This window comes from Temnothorax nylanderi, unplaced genomic scaffold, assembly GCF_030848795.1.
Source record: "Temnothorax nylanderi isolate EJ_2023f unplaced genomic scaffold, tnyl_v1.0 TNYL_tig0008_pilon, whole genome shotgun sequence".
Taxonomy (NCBI): domain Eukaryota; kingdom Metazoa; phylum Arthropoda; class Insecta; order Hymenoptera; family Formicidae; genus Temnothorax; species Temnothorax nylanderi.
The window spans coordinates 1,677,102-1,697,209 of NW_027249070.1; the positions used below are offsets into that span (position 1 = coordinate 1,677,102).

Sequence of the window (20,108 nt, forward strand, 5' to 3'; positions counted from 1 at the left end):
GAGAATATCGCATCTTTTATTTATCATCAAGAGCAGTTATTACTCACAGTCAGTAACTGTGAACAAACTATAAGTAAAATATTTTAAAAATATTTAACGCAAGAAATAGTTACTGGATGCAATAATTAGTAATAAAATGTCTACTCAGCAATGTGTTAATACGCTTGGCATGTAAACTAAGTAAACTTTGAGATGTCTTGTATAAAAAATTTTTCTATATATACACACACATATGTCATGAAATATTCACCGTACATTAACGATATTAAAATCCATATTACATTTAAAACTTACATTCAATTGCCGAACAATAACAATAATAATGTTAATTATAATCAGTGAAGGATTTTGACGAGTCATAATATAAATGGAATAAATGCAACACTATGTAGCTTATAAAAATCAAAATACAGAAAATAATTATAAATGTTTATTAATTCAGTGTATATTGCGATTTACGATTTATATAAATGAGATATTTCGTTGTTCACTGAAAATATGTCGCGCGGATATTTAGTCACTCGAAGGAAATAGCTCGAAATGATAGAGAGAACAAAACTGTAAATTATATTAATAATTTGTAAAAGCGACGGCTGTTTATCAAAATAAATATTTTTGCGCGAATTATCTGAAATCAAAGATAGTAGAATAAAAGATATAAGTTATACTTACGTGTATGATTATGGAGCCGTTTCATGATGCCTCTTTTATTCAGCTTTTATTTAGACCTTATTCGTTGTGTCAAGCTACTACGTAAAATAGTGGAATACAGTTAACGTCATTTTCAGGATTTTTAATTAATGGGATCTCGCGAATGCGGAACGGATCGATCTGAGGTGTCGCGCGTTCAATTAAGAAATATACATATATTATTTTCGTGTATTTTAATTTTTATTCGATTTTCAACTACATAACGTTTCTTACATCAATAATTCGTTAAAAACTCTTCGCCGATCATAATAACGATATTTTACACGAACATATAAAGTACTTCTAGTCGCGTATAAAAGTAAACAATTAAAATTAAGTCAAGAAATTAATAGAATCGCTTTCCATCGTTTCGTGTCCAATCGCTTCACTTTGCCACATTCCGAAAGTTTCAACTTGGGTTATTCATTCCCTCGGGGGAGGATTACTTGCGCAGTAATAAGATATCGGTGACAACACCGTTACGTATTTCGTGGCAAAGTGCAGAAGTTGTGAAACAACAGAAGATTGTTCAGCATGTTGCTGAACAGGGTGCTCGTCGGAAGCTCGTCACTCTTACCGTTTCTCGGAAAGGATAAGTGCCAGATCAGCAATCTTTGATATAATTGTTTGGTATAATTAATTTCATATAATAATGGAATAATATAATAAAATCTAAAGCATAAAGTAAAATTGTATTAAAAGATAATAATAATAAGGCAATATTTTTGCGCATTTGTGTCTCGATGTCGGACGAGATTTACGATATTACGTATTTACAACTTACAATATTACTCAACGCATAAAAAAATGATTGAGAAACGAAACTATATACATAAATATACGTATGAAAAATACAAATTCTACTTATAATCTACTTTCGTACTATTATAATAGTGCTAATAACAAAAAAAAATGGAAGAAAAGGGAAATGAATATTATATATAGGTATATGTACAAATACATAGAATAATATTAAGCGTATGTTCAATGAAATTAGTTATCATGGAAATTTATGATGAGAAGCTTTATATTATACATATTTACTTACGATATACTCACGTCCGCGCATGTACGTATATACTGTAAGTAAATACAAGAAAATGTATAAAGGCATACTTTATAAACATGCACTTATTTAAACATATGTTCAACTGAGCAAGAAATATCTAATGAAATTTTGCTCGATGTTGCCCTATTATATCATAAATATATTAAAATACATATTTATATACAATATTCATTTGTTCTCTTTTCTTCATTTCTCTTCTCGCGACTTCTCTTTCTTTAAATTTTTTTTGTATTTTTTTAAGTCGAAATTTTTCTCGTACTATCTACTTGTCCCAACAATGTTCTGAAAAATTTCTGATCTGGCACATGTTTTTTATACACACACATAACATTCATTCCATTATATTATAATAAATTTACAAATGTATATCTTCAGATAGGGATCGATCTGTCTTTGCAAAAGATAAATTAATGGATGTATCGTGTACGTACACCCTGTATTACATCATATCACGGTACCTTAAGGAGTGACGTGAGGACTCGATTGTGCAGGCGTGCAAATCCGGAATCGTGAAAATGTACGCGCAGTCAGAGGTCCAAGACACGAGCTATTTGAAGCTCACGACGGTGTGAATCTCAGAACAAAACCCACTGTGAACCGCCACATTGTCTATACCTAGCGCAACGCGCTCTCCCCAATTATCCAAATTCCTAATTATCCCCAATTATCAAGAAACATTAAACCGTCATTAAGAAAGCTGAATGTATTCGCGTGAATAAAAAAATAATCTTGAACGTGTGTTGTATGTACAAGTGTACATCCCCACGTGCGTAATATATGCACAAAGAATAGCTGTGCAATGTATAACGTAACATTAGGGGATGGATATTTGGGGGGAGCGCGTATTTTGCATATCTACATATATACAAATACATGTACATATGTATACATATATATATGTATACATATGTATACATATATTAATTATGTGCAGTTATCGCTAATCGTGGTCGTCGCAAAATGTTTTATATTTTTTCAATTATTTTATATCGTACCGTTTCGATCCCTTTTGTCTTCCGTGTCGTTCTTGTACGGCTGAAACAACTTGGGCTGCGGTGCCTGCGATGCTTGCGATTGCTGCGGCTGTTGCTGCTCCTGCTCAAGCTTGTTCAGTGACGACGAGGGCGGCGACGAGGACGTCCCCGACGTCGAGGGAATAGCCACGGGATTGTACGAGGTGCTCGTATTGTTCTCGAAGGGAATTACCGTCATCGGTACACTCATACCGTTCACTCTCAGCTGCTGCGGCTGCTCGCTGCTGCTGATCGTGGGTCTGTTTGCCTGCGGCATCAGGGGCGACGTCACGGTCACGGGCACGTTCATGCGGTGATGCGAGTGGTGCGGATACGTAGGCGACTGCAGACGCGTCGTGGCGTAATCGCACTCGCCGGAGGAGTCAGAGTTGACCGGGCTGATTGCAAGTTCCTCCAGCAATGGCTGCCGGCATGGCGGCAAAGAGCTATAAGGAGACGTCGGAGGATTACTCATCGTGGAGACGGGCATATTCAGCATGTGCAGGGACGACATCGGCTGGTGCGGATGCAGCAGGGGCGGATACGGGTTCGTGCGTGGGTGCGGCCGATGGAGCGAGGCGACCGGGCCCGTCTGTTCGTGGTACGCCTGCAAGCGGGCGTAATAGGCCCTGGCGGCCGAGAATGGCGTCGGCGAGGGGGCCAAGTGTGCCGTCGCCGATATATTCCCCGGTATATTCGCCGGTATATTCGTTAGATTCGGTAGATTCGTCGCGCAGACGGGCTGATAGAACGGAGCGAATATCGCCGCTATGTTTGGGTCCGCATACGCTACGTGAAAGGGCCAGGTCAGGGACATCCGCTGCCTCTTATCCTTCATGCGTCGGTTTTGAAACCACACCTGCAACAAAGACGATTCGACATGATAATTACGATTAATTGCTTTTTTTTAATTAGAACTCGCAATTAGAATATCAAGACGAAACTTTTTATAAAAATATACGTATGCGATATTAGAATATGTATACCTAAACAAGTTTTTAATGTAGAATGCGACAAGTACAGAAATAAAGGTAGAATCTTCGTCTGGCGGATTAGTTCGATAATTTCGGAGTGAATTCAACGAACGATGGATCTCGGCCGTTAAAAGTTCCTCTCGATAACTCGCAAGAAAATAATCGACGGCCTCCGCTGTCCGTTTACCTTTACCTCTCTATTCGACGTTTATATGGGAACCGATCGTTCTCCTTCCGCTCGATAACGAATATCAGAGCATAAAAACTGCTGCTGGTTTTACCGAACGAGAGTTGGCGCTTGTATTTCTATAGATAAGCGCTCGGACACACGTAGATTCACGAATGTAGGGAATTCTCGGAGGCGGCGAACGATTATACCGGTAATTCGTGCGGGACGTTTACCGTCGTTTAACACCTCTCCGCCGTTCCCTCCTCACCCCGTTGCCCCGTTGCCGTTTTACGACCCGCCAACCGAGGCGAGTGCGAGCGCTGCCGCGAGACGAGAAATTAAGAGATCCATTAAAGTCCGAGGTGGGCCGCGAGGCAGTCGCTAATTGAGCCGTTTAACACTTTCGCCCGACCGGTCACCCCTCAATCAGGGCCGTGACTAAACCGACGGTCCCCGTTGAAACGTTAATACGTGGCCACGGTACCTACATTTACGTAAAGAGAAAAGTCCTCGTTTCCGATCCGCCACGACGAGATCTCCGTGGGATCTGACGTTACGGCACTGCCGCGGGACACGCGAGAAGAAGGATCAAAGGCCGTGAATCGCGACTGTTGAATCGCTCTCGAGGCTATAATCGCCGATCAAATATGGCCGCAGCTGGCCGCGGCAAGAAACAACCACCGGGAGCTCTCCGGCGGGCCCGCGCGAACAAAAACACCACTAATTGCATCTATTAAAGCCGGCCGGCTTTAGAGGCCCCCTGTCTTCGCGGACGCGACGGACGCGACGGCCGTGAGAAATCAAATCGAGATACACGCGGAATAATATTATTCAAATAACTCCTGTAAAGGAGACGAAGCTGAAAAGGAGAAAGTGATACTGCAATTAGAAGATAGATAACTGCAAGGAAAAAAATGTATAAAGTGCGTCTTTTAGCCGCATAAGCGTACTTGCTATTAATAATCGTTAAATGATCGAAGGATTTTCTTAATAATCCGTCGCGAATTCAAACGCGAAAGCGCTAATGGAAAATGTTATTGCACCGGCCACGGATGAAGTCACTGTTTATCGAATCTCGTGCGAGTAAACGTTTGCTCATCCCCGATTAGCTCACGCCGATCGATCACAATGTTCAATCTAAAGTTTATTTAATAAACGAGATTTTAATAGAAGGCTGAAAGCTGGCTCACAAACGCAAACATTCAGCAAGATTGTCACCAATTTTGCACGAACAAAGCACAATTTTTTAAAATGTTTCTGATAAATTAATTTTAATTATTTTAAAACAGACATTTAAAAACTAAAGTCGTTGGTTAGAAAAACAGTTATCAACGCAGTTCCCTCTTACACATTTCTTCATTCGCTTATGATATTTTTTTAAATATTCTAATATATATTACAGATATAATATAAAAAAATATATTACAACGTTAACAATTCCGTCATTTGTAACAATCTATCGTTATTATTTGCAATTTTTTTATCGAAAGTGGAAAAACTGTTACGTGGATGCAGGTCTTGTAAAAATCAACAACTGCTTGAATATCTATACTTTTACTAATTATTACAAAACTACTGAACTCAACAGAATGTAAGATGACTTATTCTCTGGTTATCTACGTTAATCGTTGCCTGAACCACCAATTCTAGAGTATTAGAAGAAAAAATATTATAACTGCGAAATCTTTAATGCGTGACTTATTAAGAGAACTTTCCAGGGGAGTATATTTCTTTAGGGGAACTTGTACAAAAATATTTGTATATTTTTCTTGTCAAAGAAACCTACCTTAATTGTAGACTCCGGCAAATTAAGTTGCGCAGCCAACTCGCATCTTCTCGGTCGAGAGACATAATTTTCACGGGCAAATTCTCTCTCTAACCGATTCAGTTGATCTCTCGTAAAAGCGGTTCTGTATCTCCTGACGTTAGGATCTATGGGGGGAATTGGCAGTTGTTGTTGAGACTGTTGAGGTTGTTGAGATTGTTGAGACTGTTGAGGCTGTTGAGGCTGTTGCTGCTGTTGTTGCTGAGATTGTTGAGGTTGTTGCCGGTGCGTAATGCCACGCGAGGTCGACGGCTGCTGCGAATCTGCATGAAATAATGATGAACATTATCTTTCCCACCCTATCGAATCACTTCGAAAGGAATATGTTAAAAAAAAAGATTAAATTTGAAGGGCTCAGAACATCTTTTTGCATTATAAAATTATTTCACGCGGTTAATTCGTGCACCGGCGGACGATTTTGTACCCTTCGGCGATAAACACGGAATGTGAGCGCGCGAATTTATTCTTGACTCCCGTCTCAGCTTCCAATCTAAATATTTTTAATTTTCAAGTGGGCAGGATTTCGAGAAAATTCTATACAATTCAAAGTTAGCCGAAGTTGTATAAAGCCGCGAGTTAACGATATTGCATTCTATTTTTCTTTGCGGGAGCTTTGACATGGGCTTTGTATTTCCAAGTGCCGCACTACTGTTTATCTGCATGGGTGACAAAATAAGGATCGGTTGGCTGCACGGTGTTATATTAATAGATTATCTCATTGTTAGAAACTGTGTAAATGCTCGTAAACTAGTCACTAAAGAACAAAGAAAGTCGCCTGGGGTGACGAACGCTGTCTTGTTACGTCACTTACTCCTTAAAGAAGCGAAGCTTCGTTTCTTTAAGGAGTAAGCGACGTAACAAGCGGACAGTTTGCACCGACAAGGGTCTTAGATTCTATCAAAAGCTCTGCAGGTAAGCATAGAAACGGACGACGAAAAGACTAGAGAACTATGTGGATCCATACTTCCGATCGATTTCTCTTTGATTTTTTGGCGATTATGTAACCTCTTCGCACGATTTTCCTCTATTATTGGTTGGCGAAATACGATATATTACGTGACGGTAATAATGCAAATCACATAAAACCCATCAGTTATATCTCGAATATGTGATATAGGACAACATGATAATAAAGGGAAATGAGAATACCATCATTTCTCGGCGTCAATTCTCACGTTTTCAGTTCCGAACACAAAGGAAGGTCACTTTCACGCGGTTGCGGTGATAATTAATCGAATTAGTTACGTTTTCGAACCGACACTTGTTACAGCTGCCGCCCGTCCCTCTACTTCTCACAGGTATAAAGATACATCAAGCCTCACTAGGCGTCATGAATGCCTTCTGAATTAAACGTTGCACGAGACTCCACATTATTCATTTAAAAATGTCTACAGTAACGTATCGTGAAGCGAAACTTGGATTCTTCAAACATTTTCCGAAATTGAATTTTCTATACAACTGTTATATATATTATTACACATGTGTTTTATAAATTGAAAAAGAGACAAGAGTGTGTAAAAATAAAATTAATTAAGTTACGATTATACCAAATAATCGATCAATTATATAACAAAAATCACTTTTATCGCAGTCTTTCGCTCGTAATATTGCAGGACTACAAATGGAAATGATTTTTTATTTAGATATATTTGAAGCACAAAGAAAACGCTTAAGACAAATAACTTGATGTTTCGGTTCCACTGAGGGTTCCAGGTATTTTCAGGTAGTCCAATTATCTAGCCCTCCATAAATTTTTTCAAGTTGTTGCAAACTTTCGAAGATTTCACTTACCGGTTAAGGTTTCAAGTATAACTAACTTTATGTCGACTCAGGTAGTAATATTTATAGCGTGTTTTGTGTGTAAAAGATCAGAGCTTCGCTACGTCTTTCCGGTCCAAATGACCCTCCGGTCATAAATACATCTTTACTTCCAGCAAAAACAATCACTGTACGATTCATTAGTATCGTGATATATATAGGCTGCCATAAATTTTCTTTTCAAATCCTGGTGCCATATCGAGCACGTTAACGTTTAACGATGACCTAAAGACCGAAAACTAGTTCCTCGACATTTACGTGAATATGCACCGCGAATTACTGCTAGTAATAGGATAGACACTAATCGAAAGAATAGATATTAATATTTCGTGCATTAATGTTAACTATCTCTTTCTCTCTCATACATACGGAATGTCTCGTAAGTCCAGCATAGAGAAACAATAATAAGGGCAAAACTTTTCACTTACACAACTGATATATCTATTACTCAATACACAGCAATTAACTTAATTTCTTTCTGTCAAGAAGCGGTCGATTAATGATGCTAACGGTAATGGCATTACACACGTCAATAATGCCTTATAACGATGGACTTGCGAGACATTCAGTAGAAACGTAAACGTGTGAAACTTACCGATATCGGCGCGCGAGCTACGTGACGTGTTCATCTGGTCGACGACAATATTCTCTTCCTCCGAATTCTCGTCCGGGTCCTCGTCGTAGTGATTCCTCATCTCGTCGCTTTACAACAATCGAAACACGTGCGTATATTAATCACTTTGCCATGTCATACCGCACACATGCACGCGTGTAACACACGTGGTCGCGGAAGTATTCGAACGTCCGCGTGCTTGGTATCGCTATCAGACCGAAACCTTCGAGTGTAAAATCGATGCCGGCGCGACGATATAAAATTTCAATGTCACAACTGACGAGATTGATCGGTTTCTAATTCCAAACATTTTCGTTTAACGACTTAACGCGCGGATCTTGGAAACGTTGTGGACGCGAAGAGAAACGCGTGAAACGCGCTTATATAAATATATATATAAACTGTAATATATTATTGTATCGGCAAAGTATGTGTTAAAAGATTTAGTACGATATTTAGCTAGCAGACACGAGCGTTCTGATGCTCTCGCGATCATGTATCTACACATTCCCGGAGGAAAAAAAGTAGCGCACACGTATGTGATTTAATATTTTTAATTACTTTTTTAAGTTTCAAGATTTTCCGAATTTGACAAATCACGTCAAAATGATATAACGCATACATCAACGGCGATTTAGTTTTATTTTCTCGTCCCAAAATAAATTTCTGTATAAACCGACGGCGCTTAAGCCTCTTGTCGAAAATTGCAGCAGCTGCGAAGAAGGAGCCACAAAGTCACGTGCAATCCGTTGAAAAATATTGACAATTGTAACGAAAGGGAAAGACGCGATATCGTCGGCATGTGAGCACTTGTCATTTCGAACTCATATCTCGCGACGGGAGACGGGACAAGTTACTCGCAAAGTGTAAACACATCGGAAATCATTCCAAGATAAATTTCGTGTGTAATCGCGAGACTTAAGAAAGAAACCTCGGTTAAACGATTCGCGATCTCGTCGACGCGAAAATTAAAACGCGAATGTCACGGGGATCAAAGATGGTAACTTACACGTGCTTTGTCTTCTCTTATCTGGTAGTTCTGATACCGCGTCACTTGGAACGTAATCGCACCTCGCGGTTTTTCTCCGAGAAACGTGTAAAGAAAAAAAAAAGAAAAAAACAGACGTTTACTGATCACAACATGTGCGACGAGTCTTCTCTCTATTTTCGCGCGAGCTCCGTTCAGCACCGCGAAACCACGTGAAGTGTTTGAACTATGATCGTAGAGTGTTGAATAGTAGTCGCTCTGTATACGTATATACCCATCCACCTCCAGCCACCAGTGTGGGGAGCTCTGCGAATGGAGGGGACGATTCCGCCTCTTGAACTGAGAGGTGGAGTCGGTAGCTCAACATCATAGGCGCATAGTGAAGCTGTCTTCTGGTCTCTGGTGGGGAAAGCAGGATCGGCTTTACCTTCCTCGCAGACTTGGAGGCGTCGATTTTGGCAATGTAGTGGCAAACATTTCTTTGAAAATCTCAGAGATCAGCGTGTAAAGTGGCAAACACGATTTTACACACCAAAGCTGATCTCTACGATTATACCGTACTTAACGTTTGCTTTTACAATTAAACGATATATTGTACGCAACGTGTTAGTGTATGTAAAACAATTTTGCGAGAATAACAATATATTCACAAAAAAGAATTTGTTATAGAGGATTCATTTGCCGCATCAGCGGAAGAAATACGTAGATACGAGTTAATTTAAGATTTAGAATCGTCGGGTTTTTTACGAGATTGAATTTGTCACGTTACAGCACAAAATAAGTAAATTTTGACATTTTTTTATCATCAAGAGAAATCTCATACCTAATAATAATTTTTGTGAGTTATATTTTTGTTATTTCGCTTTTACATTTTTGAACCACGATTATTCGGCCTTGAAATGAAAAGCTGCAAATAACTTATAATATCTACTAATAAATAATATTAATTTATAATATTATTACATTAATACATGATTTAATATTACTTGTTCAAATGTCGCGCTGTACCTTCATTGCATGTGAAAGCGATTATTATAATGTGGACATAGTCAATTAAATAATATTATAAATATTAAGTAATAACGATAAAATTGGCGCGATGATAAAAAATAGCGAAACTTACGAAATCATGAAAAAGTTATTTAAAAAATGAATTACTTGTATATTGTTTGAATCGGTAAAGATATTTACATCCATCATGGCATTTCCTGTAATAATGCGACATATTTTCGGTTCGGGAAAATAAAATCTTTTCAGTTAACGCCTAAAGCCCCTGTCAGGGCTATTGCGTAATCTTGAACACCATTAAGTTAAAAGGTGACATGATGATATATATTATTACCAACCATTAGACCTCAATCACATTTTAGAAGAGAAGAGAAAAGAGAGAAAGTTTTACAGAAGTTCCCAGGTTTTAGGTGAAATTAAAATTATTTACCTAATATAATAAGAATTACAGAAAATTGTAGGAGTGTTATTTATACATTATTAGCATTTTCTACTGGAAAAATTAATACAACATTGATACACACTGAGTACGTTTAGTTTTGTCTAAATTAAATATTCAATAATTGAATTCTAAATTACTGTAATTACTTTTTGTCAATACTGCATCTTCAATTTTTATTTAATAGTTAATGTTTATTTAATAGAGTTTAGCCCACGATATAATAGCATCTTTTTTGTATACGTTTCAATAATCTCTATAGGGATGATTTTTTTTAATTAGAAAAAAGTGATTTATCTTTTATTTAGTTTTGTTTTACTAAATTTAAATTTATAGCAATTAAACAAAGAAGAGAGAACAAAAAATACTATGGTGAGTTTTCCAGTGTCGGCAATATTAAAAGTATAAAGTGTCCTTCTTGAACAATGTCCCATGTCGACGTCCTTTTGTTTAATATTAGTATGTTTATAACGCAGTGATATTATACAAAACGTTAACGTTATAAACGCACTAATATTAAACAAAAATATTAAATCTTATTTCAAATGTTTCGTAATACTTAGGTAATCTCTATCATCAGTCATCTCAATAGTATATCTACAATAGCACGTTTTGCGATTGACCGTTTAACGGGATTATATTGTTTAAATTTAAAAGAAAAACTGAAAAAAAAACGGCTCGGTGAAAGAGATTGGCATTCATACCAATGACGTAAATGCGGTTCAAGCATTGAAAAGCTTCCTCTTCAGATCCTTTTCTCTGAACAGTATCGTAAAAGTATCACAATAAATTTGAAAGTTTCAAGGTTGCTGCCAGCGATAATTCTTCATTATGAAAATACGATGTATAACTTCAAGATGTTCCGCAAAAAGATTCCATGAAAATCACGTTTTCGCTTTTGTGTCAATCACTATATATATATCGCTTATTTGTTACAACGACATAACTAAAAAATTGTCATTTTGTAACTGTTTACAAAAGAAGGGTGAAAATTCAATACACTGAATAAAGAGCTAATATATAGCTAAATATTTTTGTTCCTCTCAGTTCCTCTCAATCAGTTATTGCACCAAAATCGCATTTAAAAGTAATATTAACGAATTTTAATGATTCGAAACATTCAAACTTATTTTTGGGGAAATTTTGTTTTCTGAGTCATGTCATTGTTGTACACGGAAAGAACGGTTTTGCTGAAGTATCTAAAAATTTAGCTAGATCTAAAAATAATTTTGTTACACCATCAAAATAATCATAGCAGGTCGCTGAAGTATATGATGATAATGCTGTAAAAAAATTTGACTTAGGTAGCAATCAGTTTGAGGGTGCTACATAATTATTTTGATGATCCAACAAAATTATTTTTAGATCTGTATCTAGCTAAATTTTTAGATACTTCAGCAAAACCGTTCTTTCCGTGTATATAGCAAATGAGCGATATATATAACGATTTTCTTTAGCGTATAAAAAGCTAAACTTTTCAACGAACGATCTAACATCGCAATTATTACGTTGTAATATTTTTTCAATAATTTTTCGAAACTTTACTGCAGTGTGACGCAAATGCTGTTAGCGTTATTACAATTTGTTGGGATTTTTATCGGAAATTTCATAATTCCACGTCACAGCAATATCGCATTACTATTTATCACGTTACAGCGTTGCTAGAAGATTTTGTGTGTAAAATTTTGCATGCCAGCGTGGTTTTACAATGATAGTCATTGGCACGGAATAAGTACGTGATTGGATGTATTTAATTAATTCCGTATCTACATCTATCTAGCTGCCAGCGTAGTAAAAAGTTTAACGAAAAAATTCCAACTGTGCGCTATTTGTGTGCAGGCACAATAAAATAAAATCAAGGAAACTTTTCTTTTATATATTTAATCAAACGGATTTTCTTTTATTTTAGAAGCCCATCAATAGCGGATCATATAAAATGATCTTTCTGTTACATGTCTATTTTTTTAAATTACTTTTAAATGGCTTTTGTCATCATTATCTGGGCCATTGCCGTTCCGCTTTGCCATTGCCATTGCCATTGCCTCCCATGCTTTTTCCTCTCAAAAGCGCGAACAATGGTATCGTAAAAAATTGCTCTATTTAAAAAGTGTCTACGAATTCGACTCTCATGACATTTTCTTCTTTATGGATCGCGATACCGACTGTTTATTTCTCTCTTCGATTGTTCTTTTTTCCTCCTGAGTACCGTTTCATGCGTCTGTGTCGTAAAGTATCCGGTCTTCAATGAAACAATTTTTGAACCGAAATTGGAGCATTTTTTTCGAGAGAGAGAGAGAATTACGACTAACAGTAACTTAAAAAATCTGCCATGCTCATTCGCCGTGCATACGCAAGCTTGACACATCAAAGGCAAAACTTTAAAAAATTATCTAATTAATCTTTCTTTCGCTGCATTTCTTTTACGCTCATATATTTTGAATTTTAACATTTTTTTTCTGTAAAAGAGAAAGTTTCAGCCAAGGTCGTCTCCTCGCTCGATCACCGATATCGATAGATATTTAATCAATTCCGCAACATTCCGCCCCAGATCTCGCGCTCGGACCTACCCCTATCTAGTTACGTCAGTGCACGCGGTTGCGCGTAGGAAGGGCGGCAGAGGGATGAAGAGGGTTGGAGGGACAAGAGATAATTGGCGCGAACAGCTCGGCCAGATGCGGTCGCGATCATGCCGCTGATTAAACGGTTTGATTAAGCGACTAATTTACTCGCATGCGCGCGATGTAACGTTACTTTATGCGAAATCTATAGCCCGTCCACGATCTGCCGTACGTTTCGCGCTGGCCCGCAAATCACAGCGACGGCGAAATCACGACGAGATATCAAACGGGATATCAACGGGCGTCCTCCGTTCTCCGGAAAACGAAGAGAATATATAACGAGAAGTAACGAGAATGAAGCGGGAACGAAATGTTTTGTTATCTACATTTGTTATAGAATTATTTCTTTATTATTTAACTAATTTATCTGTTTAATTAATTTGTTTATTATTAATTCTTTTAATTTTCTACGATTATCACTTCTTCATTATTATGGCGTATTTAGGTTTTAGTTTTTAAGGGTTACCGTCAATCAATGCAATTTGAATTTTCTTTCGTAACGTTTGTCGCAACACTAGTCGAAGAGCGCTATTGTTTGTTACGACCGAAATATACCTATTTGTTATTTATGTTAGACAGGAAAGAAAAACCTTTAACTTCCAGAAAATATTACGGCTAATTGGATAATTGGGAAAGAATTCACGCAAGACGTTACATCAGCAGATGTTTCCTTTAGGTAAACTCGGAAACATCGGAAAAACTCGGAATTTGGTCTTTTATTCCGTGGTTTTTAGAAAATGAATGAATGGCTATCCAGTTTTATTGCCTTGAACATTATGATGCTCGTGATGAATGGTTATAGGTATTGCCGTGACGGGAATGATTAGTGAGGAAAATAATTACGGACTCTCGCAAAAGCACCATATATAGTTATGCGTTCAAAAATGTCCTTATTAGGTATTATTGAGTCCGAAGTTGTAAACGCCGCGTCTGCATGAAAATCTTCCAGGCAGCACTCTCCGATCGGCTGACTCGTTCGCGCTAATTTCCATGAGCGAATTTACGGTTTCGAGATACAGCCGCAATACGGGATGTGCGATTAATTCGACACGCGCGACGTGGCGCGCGATTAAGCCAATTATCGGCGAATATCCGGAAATTAGCGTATCGATACGCGGCGTGCGACGGGGAGGAGTTTATTGGAACGCGGTTTTATGGATATATTCTGACGGCAGTCGCACCGGGGCTGCGAATCGTGTAAATAGCGTGCGAATCGATGTGACCAGTTATACAGAGCCTTTTAACGATAAATATTCTCGAATTAGGGGCATTATTGGCGTTCAGCGCGGCTTTGTCGCGCCCCAGAATCGGCCGCTACGCGTTTTTCAGTCCGAATTAAAAATGTTCACCGAGATTGTAGCAGAACGAGATGAAATTTAACAAAATTTCTCCGGAAGCGAAAGGATGATTCTCGCCGGTCTAAGATCATCGTAGGGCCGACAAGAGGAGAAAATTGGTAAATACGGTCGTCATGTGGATATACTTGAAAGGAGACTCGTTGAGAAGACGCTGTTCTCTTATCTCGGTCTCTTACGACTCGACAGATACTCGAGAGGGTCTTCCCCGTCGAGTTGCGTTGGCTCGACGAGTTCACGGGTCCGGTGTGCGCGGGAATCGCTTCCCACCCGCACGGGATGTAAATTCGTGCGAGACCCGTGCGTGTCGTAAAGCTATACGTACTTATATAGCCGGCCATTGTTGTCGCGTCGATATTTTTAGGGCCGCATTAGCGTGCGTGCCACCGTGCGTCGAGCCGGTCCGCACCGTTCGCTCATCGCACCGTCGTCGTCGAGAGCGGCGAGATGAAAGGCCCCGTCGTCCTCTATTGCCGTCTTCCCGTTCCGAGGGATGGCCTCGAGTCGACTCTCGTTCACGAACGCCGCGGTGGTTCCGGTCCCGAACATCGCGAATTACGATATTATATCTTTGAAAAAGGTGACAATGCATCATTCTATGCTGTAGCGTGACATCATCGAAAGAATCTTATTTTCTGCATCGAGATATTCGAGTGCACTCAAATGCAGTCGAATCTTCATAATTTTCATTCTCTGCGATTTTGACCTGCTTCTTCACGATTTGAATCAAGTCAATTATGAAAAATATTCGAGGGAAAAATCTTTGTCTCAAGATTTTATTAATTATTAATAATGCTATTTTAATTATTGGTTGAAGAAGGACTCAGTGAAGTCCGAAACATTTCGAATAATGTGTCTATAGTTGACAATAAATTATAATTTAAGTTATTAATTTTGCAAACACGAGCCTGACCTCAGTTTACTATTTTAATTATTATCAAGACTAGGCAAAATTTTTTTACGATATTATTCTCGTGACGTGACTTCAATCGCATGATACGGGAAAGTCCGAAGATAAATTAAACTCTTTCGAATGAGGATTTAACCGTCTCGTCGCGGGTACCTAATTTAATTTACTGTCCGACGATCGGGTGCGAATCCATTGCCATATGTTAGCTTATTACGAGGATGCTGCTCGCGCAGGGTTTCATTCCATCCCTATCCCCCACAGCTACGGCTCGTGACCCGTGACGCGTGCACGACAGGATATTATTGCCGCTCACATTTCGTGAGATCGCGCTAATTGGGAGAACAAAAGGTCCATCGCCTTCTCCGCGGCAAACGCGCGACGGACACCGGGCGGAATAGGTGTAACGATCATCATCGCCTCGTTCCTCCGTCTCGCCGAGATTTTCATGTATCGTCGGCCTCGCTCGACGCGTCGCGCGATTTATAATTTCTTATTCTTTCTTCGGTCAAGTAGACGCATCTGGCTGCCAGCAATGACGAGCACCCTTCCCACTCGCGTCGCGCGATGATATTTCTCCGGACGAGATACTCGAAGAGGCCGCCGTCGGTTTTTCTGCAACGGAACATCATCGGCAGAAAAACCAGATCGGAATCTCGGAGTAGAAAATAAATAATACGAAGATCCAACTGTATGCTTGGATGTATCTCGATGTAGAAAGTCAGATTCTCGACCGAGATAAATCTTGATGACTCGATGATTATACAACACGGAACACAATAATTGTCGTATTATTTACTTATAATTGATAGCTCAGTGATAATTCAGTGTTACTTGTAATCACTACACCCTGTTAAATATCAAAGGATGAAATTTAAACCAATACCTTGAGTTAAATAATATTAGAGTTAAATAATAATACGTTATTTTTAACTACCATGTGTGTAGAAATTTATTATTTTAACACAAAACAGTATTATTTTAACTCCATTGGTTTATTGAATAAACATTGTTTTAATTAAATTAACGACATATTGAGTAGGGACAGTGACGACTTATAGAAATAGTTAAATATTATTCAAATTGAGTATAATTTAACACTACAAATTTAACAGCGCATAATTATAAAAATTGTAATTGCCGTTTAACTACATTGGCAATATCATTAATCAGAGTTATATAACATGCGACGTTCATTTAATTAATTAATTAATTATATGATAATATTACATGCACACACTCACCCAACTAACGATATACTTAAATACTGTATTCTATTATAGGATAAAATACAGCGATTCCCGATCGCTTGCAATCGCTGATCATATGTTTTCAGGTTTCTTACAATCTTGACCACGCTCGTGCTAAGCTTTCTCCAGGAGAGCTCTTTAAATTCCCGGAGCGCCAGGAACAGCATTGTTCCGTTCTAGGGTCGATGCGGTGAGGAAGAGATTTACGCGTGAAATCGTAAGTTTCCTGAGGTTGCGTCCTTTGCGCTCTCTCTCCCGCGCTCCTAATTATAATATAATTCCCGCGTTAATGGCGTACCTGCTCATAGCCGCTATCATAACCCGCCGGGGTTTTGCGAAGCGGAAGGAGAAGAAGGAGGACGGAGGATGTGGGATGGAAGAGGATGGATCGGGGCATGTATCCTCCGTGCGTAATACGGCGTCGAGTTCATAACCGAGTTAGCGAAATCGGCTGCTCCGTTTATTTCGCAGGCGGGGGAATAACGACGCTAACCGTCGGGGTGAGCGAGGGGTACGGGGCTGGGTCGGGTGGTTCCGCGTGTTTTGATTAAATTAGGGGATGATCGCGCGAAATTAGAGACATTAAATTTCATTCCCGGTTCGTCCCGGATGGGCACGATTTGCTACGGCGAGTTTCGAGATTTCAAGAAGTGAAAAGAGAAGCTATGTAGCTTTGAAACACAAGTCCAGCTACTTCAGGTAGACGAATTTCATCGTTGTTCTGTCTTTGTTATACTCATTGGATGCAAAGAAAGATAGAACGATGTTTGTATCGACTTGCGTCAATAAATGGGAAGCACTCTGTGTAACTCCAAAAACTCGTAACTCTAAACGAAAATATATGATTGTGAGATCATAGAAGAAAAATTGTTTATTGTAAGAAAAATAATTTTAAAAGATTTGATTAAGTTGTTAAATTATTATATTATTATATTTAATTGAAACGTGATATTCAATTAAAACTTTGTATCTTATAAATATAGGTGATATTATTAGAAATGTATGATTATTAGAAATGTGACACACATCATTTCTAATATAATTTCCAAAGCTGATTCTTTCTCCGAGATCGCGTTGAGTGATTTTTAATGGCGATATTTGTGCCTTGATCGCGTCGTAAGTGAAGTATCGTGTAAGTAGAACAACGGAAGAGAGGGAAAGAGTCTCATCCGCATCTGCTCGTCGCGGTAAGCGATGCGGGAACTTTTTTTTTCACGGAAGCGTTCAACGAAGCGACACAACGTGTCGTTTTCTTTTTTATCTTGGCGAGAACTTGAAAAAATTAAAGGAGCAGGAAGCAGGAAGAGCTCGGCTGCTGCCGGTCCTCGAAGTGCTTCTCGAAGTGAAGCTCGATCGGTGAGAGAATCCTAGACAAGCGTCTCGAGTGGCACGCCTAATTTCGTTCTAATTCCGGCACTTGTCACTCGTTTTAATTGCCGCTCAAGCACGAGGAAAGCCGAAGTGTCGCCTTTTTCCTTCCGCGTGAGGCAAACCCGACGGAAGAGACGAAGGATGGTGAATGCGCTATTCGGTGATCACTAGCATCGTAAACGATCGCTTTAATTTAGTATCATGCGCTTATTAAAATTTAACGACGAATTACCCTATTATTCTTGAAAAATACGTATTATTTTTCTATCCCGCAGTACATAATTCTATTATTTTGTACGAATATTGTGCGCACGGAGATAAGTGTAAGATCAGATTTTACCGATGCGATAAAAAGGAATAAGGCGGAATTTCAAAATCGTGGCAACGACGACGATAGATATAGACGGTTACTTAGAGGGCTCGCAAGGGTGAATATTTCAATCCGTTATACTCTTCCGCGCATGTATACCACCGAGGAGAAACGGGGTAAGAGATCGTTAAGGCGTTAAGGGAAGATCGAGGAGCTCTGGCGGCAAAATTACATTTTTTAATTATGGCCGAAGCAAGTTCATAATTGGTGCTCACTACGCGGAGGATGAAACTTATTAGTCGGCAGGGCTTTACCGCTCCAGGGAATCTAACATGGCCACCTAGTGGAAGGATATCGCCGAGGTCGGTGGGCAGGGACGCAGCTTTTGAGTGAACTTTTTGTTATGTACCGCCAGCTACACTGAGAAAATAAATTGTTAATCCGAAAAAATATTTAGTCCGATACGTTTTCAACTAAACATTTTAGTTAATTAACTAAACATTAGTTGTTTCAACAATTTATTTAAGTTTCTTTAATCAAGAATTAATTAATTCAACTAATGTTTAGTTAACTAATGTTTAGTTAACTAAAATGTTTAGTTGAACGTATCGGACTAAATATTTTTTGGGATTAACACATTTTTTTTCTCAGTATAGCAAAAGCTTCCAAAGACGTCTCAAAAACGTTTAAAAGACGCCGAAAGGACTTCAAACGTCATTTAGACGACTTTCAAATCAACGCGTCCCTTAGCAACTTTTGCTAACTGGATATCATAAATTTAGCTTTGTTTCCTGCTTTTATTGTTCCCTGCTTTTACCCAAAATTATTTCGCTTCGTAAATTATTCACTGTCCATTTTACTTTTATCTCTTATAGTTTTAGCGTTTTTATTGTTCTCTACATTCACCTCTAAATAATTTATTTATCCATTTATACAGTTCATTGTTGTTTGCACGTGTTTTTAATTATCCCGAAGACAAAGATAACATGCAGATGTTCGTTATAGCTTCCGAATGAAAATATTTTAAACACCTGTAATAAGATTATTTATACAGATTGCAAAACGCATCATTTTAACATATAAAGCAATCAGTATAAATAATGTTATTACAGGATCCGTATAAATAAATAATCTTATTACATATATTTGATTATTTATTTGTTGCTTATGTATGTGCTAATTTTTACGTGATAATTTTTATAATCCGCGTATAAAACGTCGTATAATCGCCGGATATAGTTAGGGAACGTCTTCGCTTTTTCACGTTAACTGACAGAAGATTGCTCGTCCTCACCCACGCCACTAACGCCAAGATTATTCCTGCGGATTCAGGATGATCGACAAGCCGGAGGAAGTTCGCGTCGGGAGTAGGAGCGTCCCTGACGCTAATCTCGAGTTAGATGGCAACATTTTCTTGTAGACGCCGAATATACGAAGCGGCCCGCGCCGCCTCGCTGTTACAGCACCCCGAGTAAGTGTACGTAAGTGTATATACCTGCTTTGTGTGCCGTTGTCCTACAGCAACATTCAAGAAAGATCTCGAAGTCTTTCGAGAGCCGCTGCGACGTGACGATTATGTCATGGCCATTATTGTCTCTCTGGTTAATTAAGCGATCCAACGTTAAGCAGATATAATGGTACATGTCGCGAATGGTACATATCGAGCGCGATATATAGCGAGCCGACTTGAC

General features: G+C 38.7%; 1 protein-coding gene and 1 long non-coding RNA gene across 8 annotated transcripts in view; one reads left to right on the forward strand and one right to left on the reverse strand.

Moving 5' to 3' along the window:
• The window catches only part of LOC139784730 (uncharacterized), a 61,639-nt gene that overhangs the window by 18,065 nt on the left and 23,466 nt on the right, over window positions 1-20,108 (forward strand). The window contains exon 4 of one of the 7 annotated variants that reach the window (XR_011721663.1): window positions 16,823-16,953. The exons of the other annotated variants lie outside the window; for them this stretch is intronic. This is a non-coding gene — a long non-coding RNA (uncharacterized lncRNA). The remainder of the gene's footprint in view (window positions 1-16,822; window positions 16,954-20,108) is intronic. 7 annotated transcript variants of the gene reach the window in all.
• LOC139784640 (segmentation protein even-skipped) lies at window positions 865-9,687 on the reverse strand. The gene is made up of 4 exons (XM_071723831.1): window positions 9,181-9,687; window positions 8,154-8,260; window positions 5,702-6,003; window positions 865-3,631 (listed from the first exon to the last, which is right to left on the reverse strand). The coding sequence occupies exons 2-4, from the start codon at window positions 8,251-8,253 to the stop codon at window positions 2,744-2,746; spliced, it is 1,290 nt and encodes a 429-aa protein (XP_071579932.1). The 5' UTR covers window positions 8,254-8,260; window positions 9,181-9,687; the 3' UTR covers window positions 865-2,743.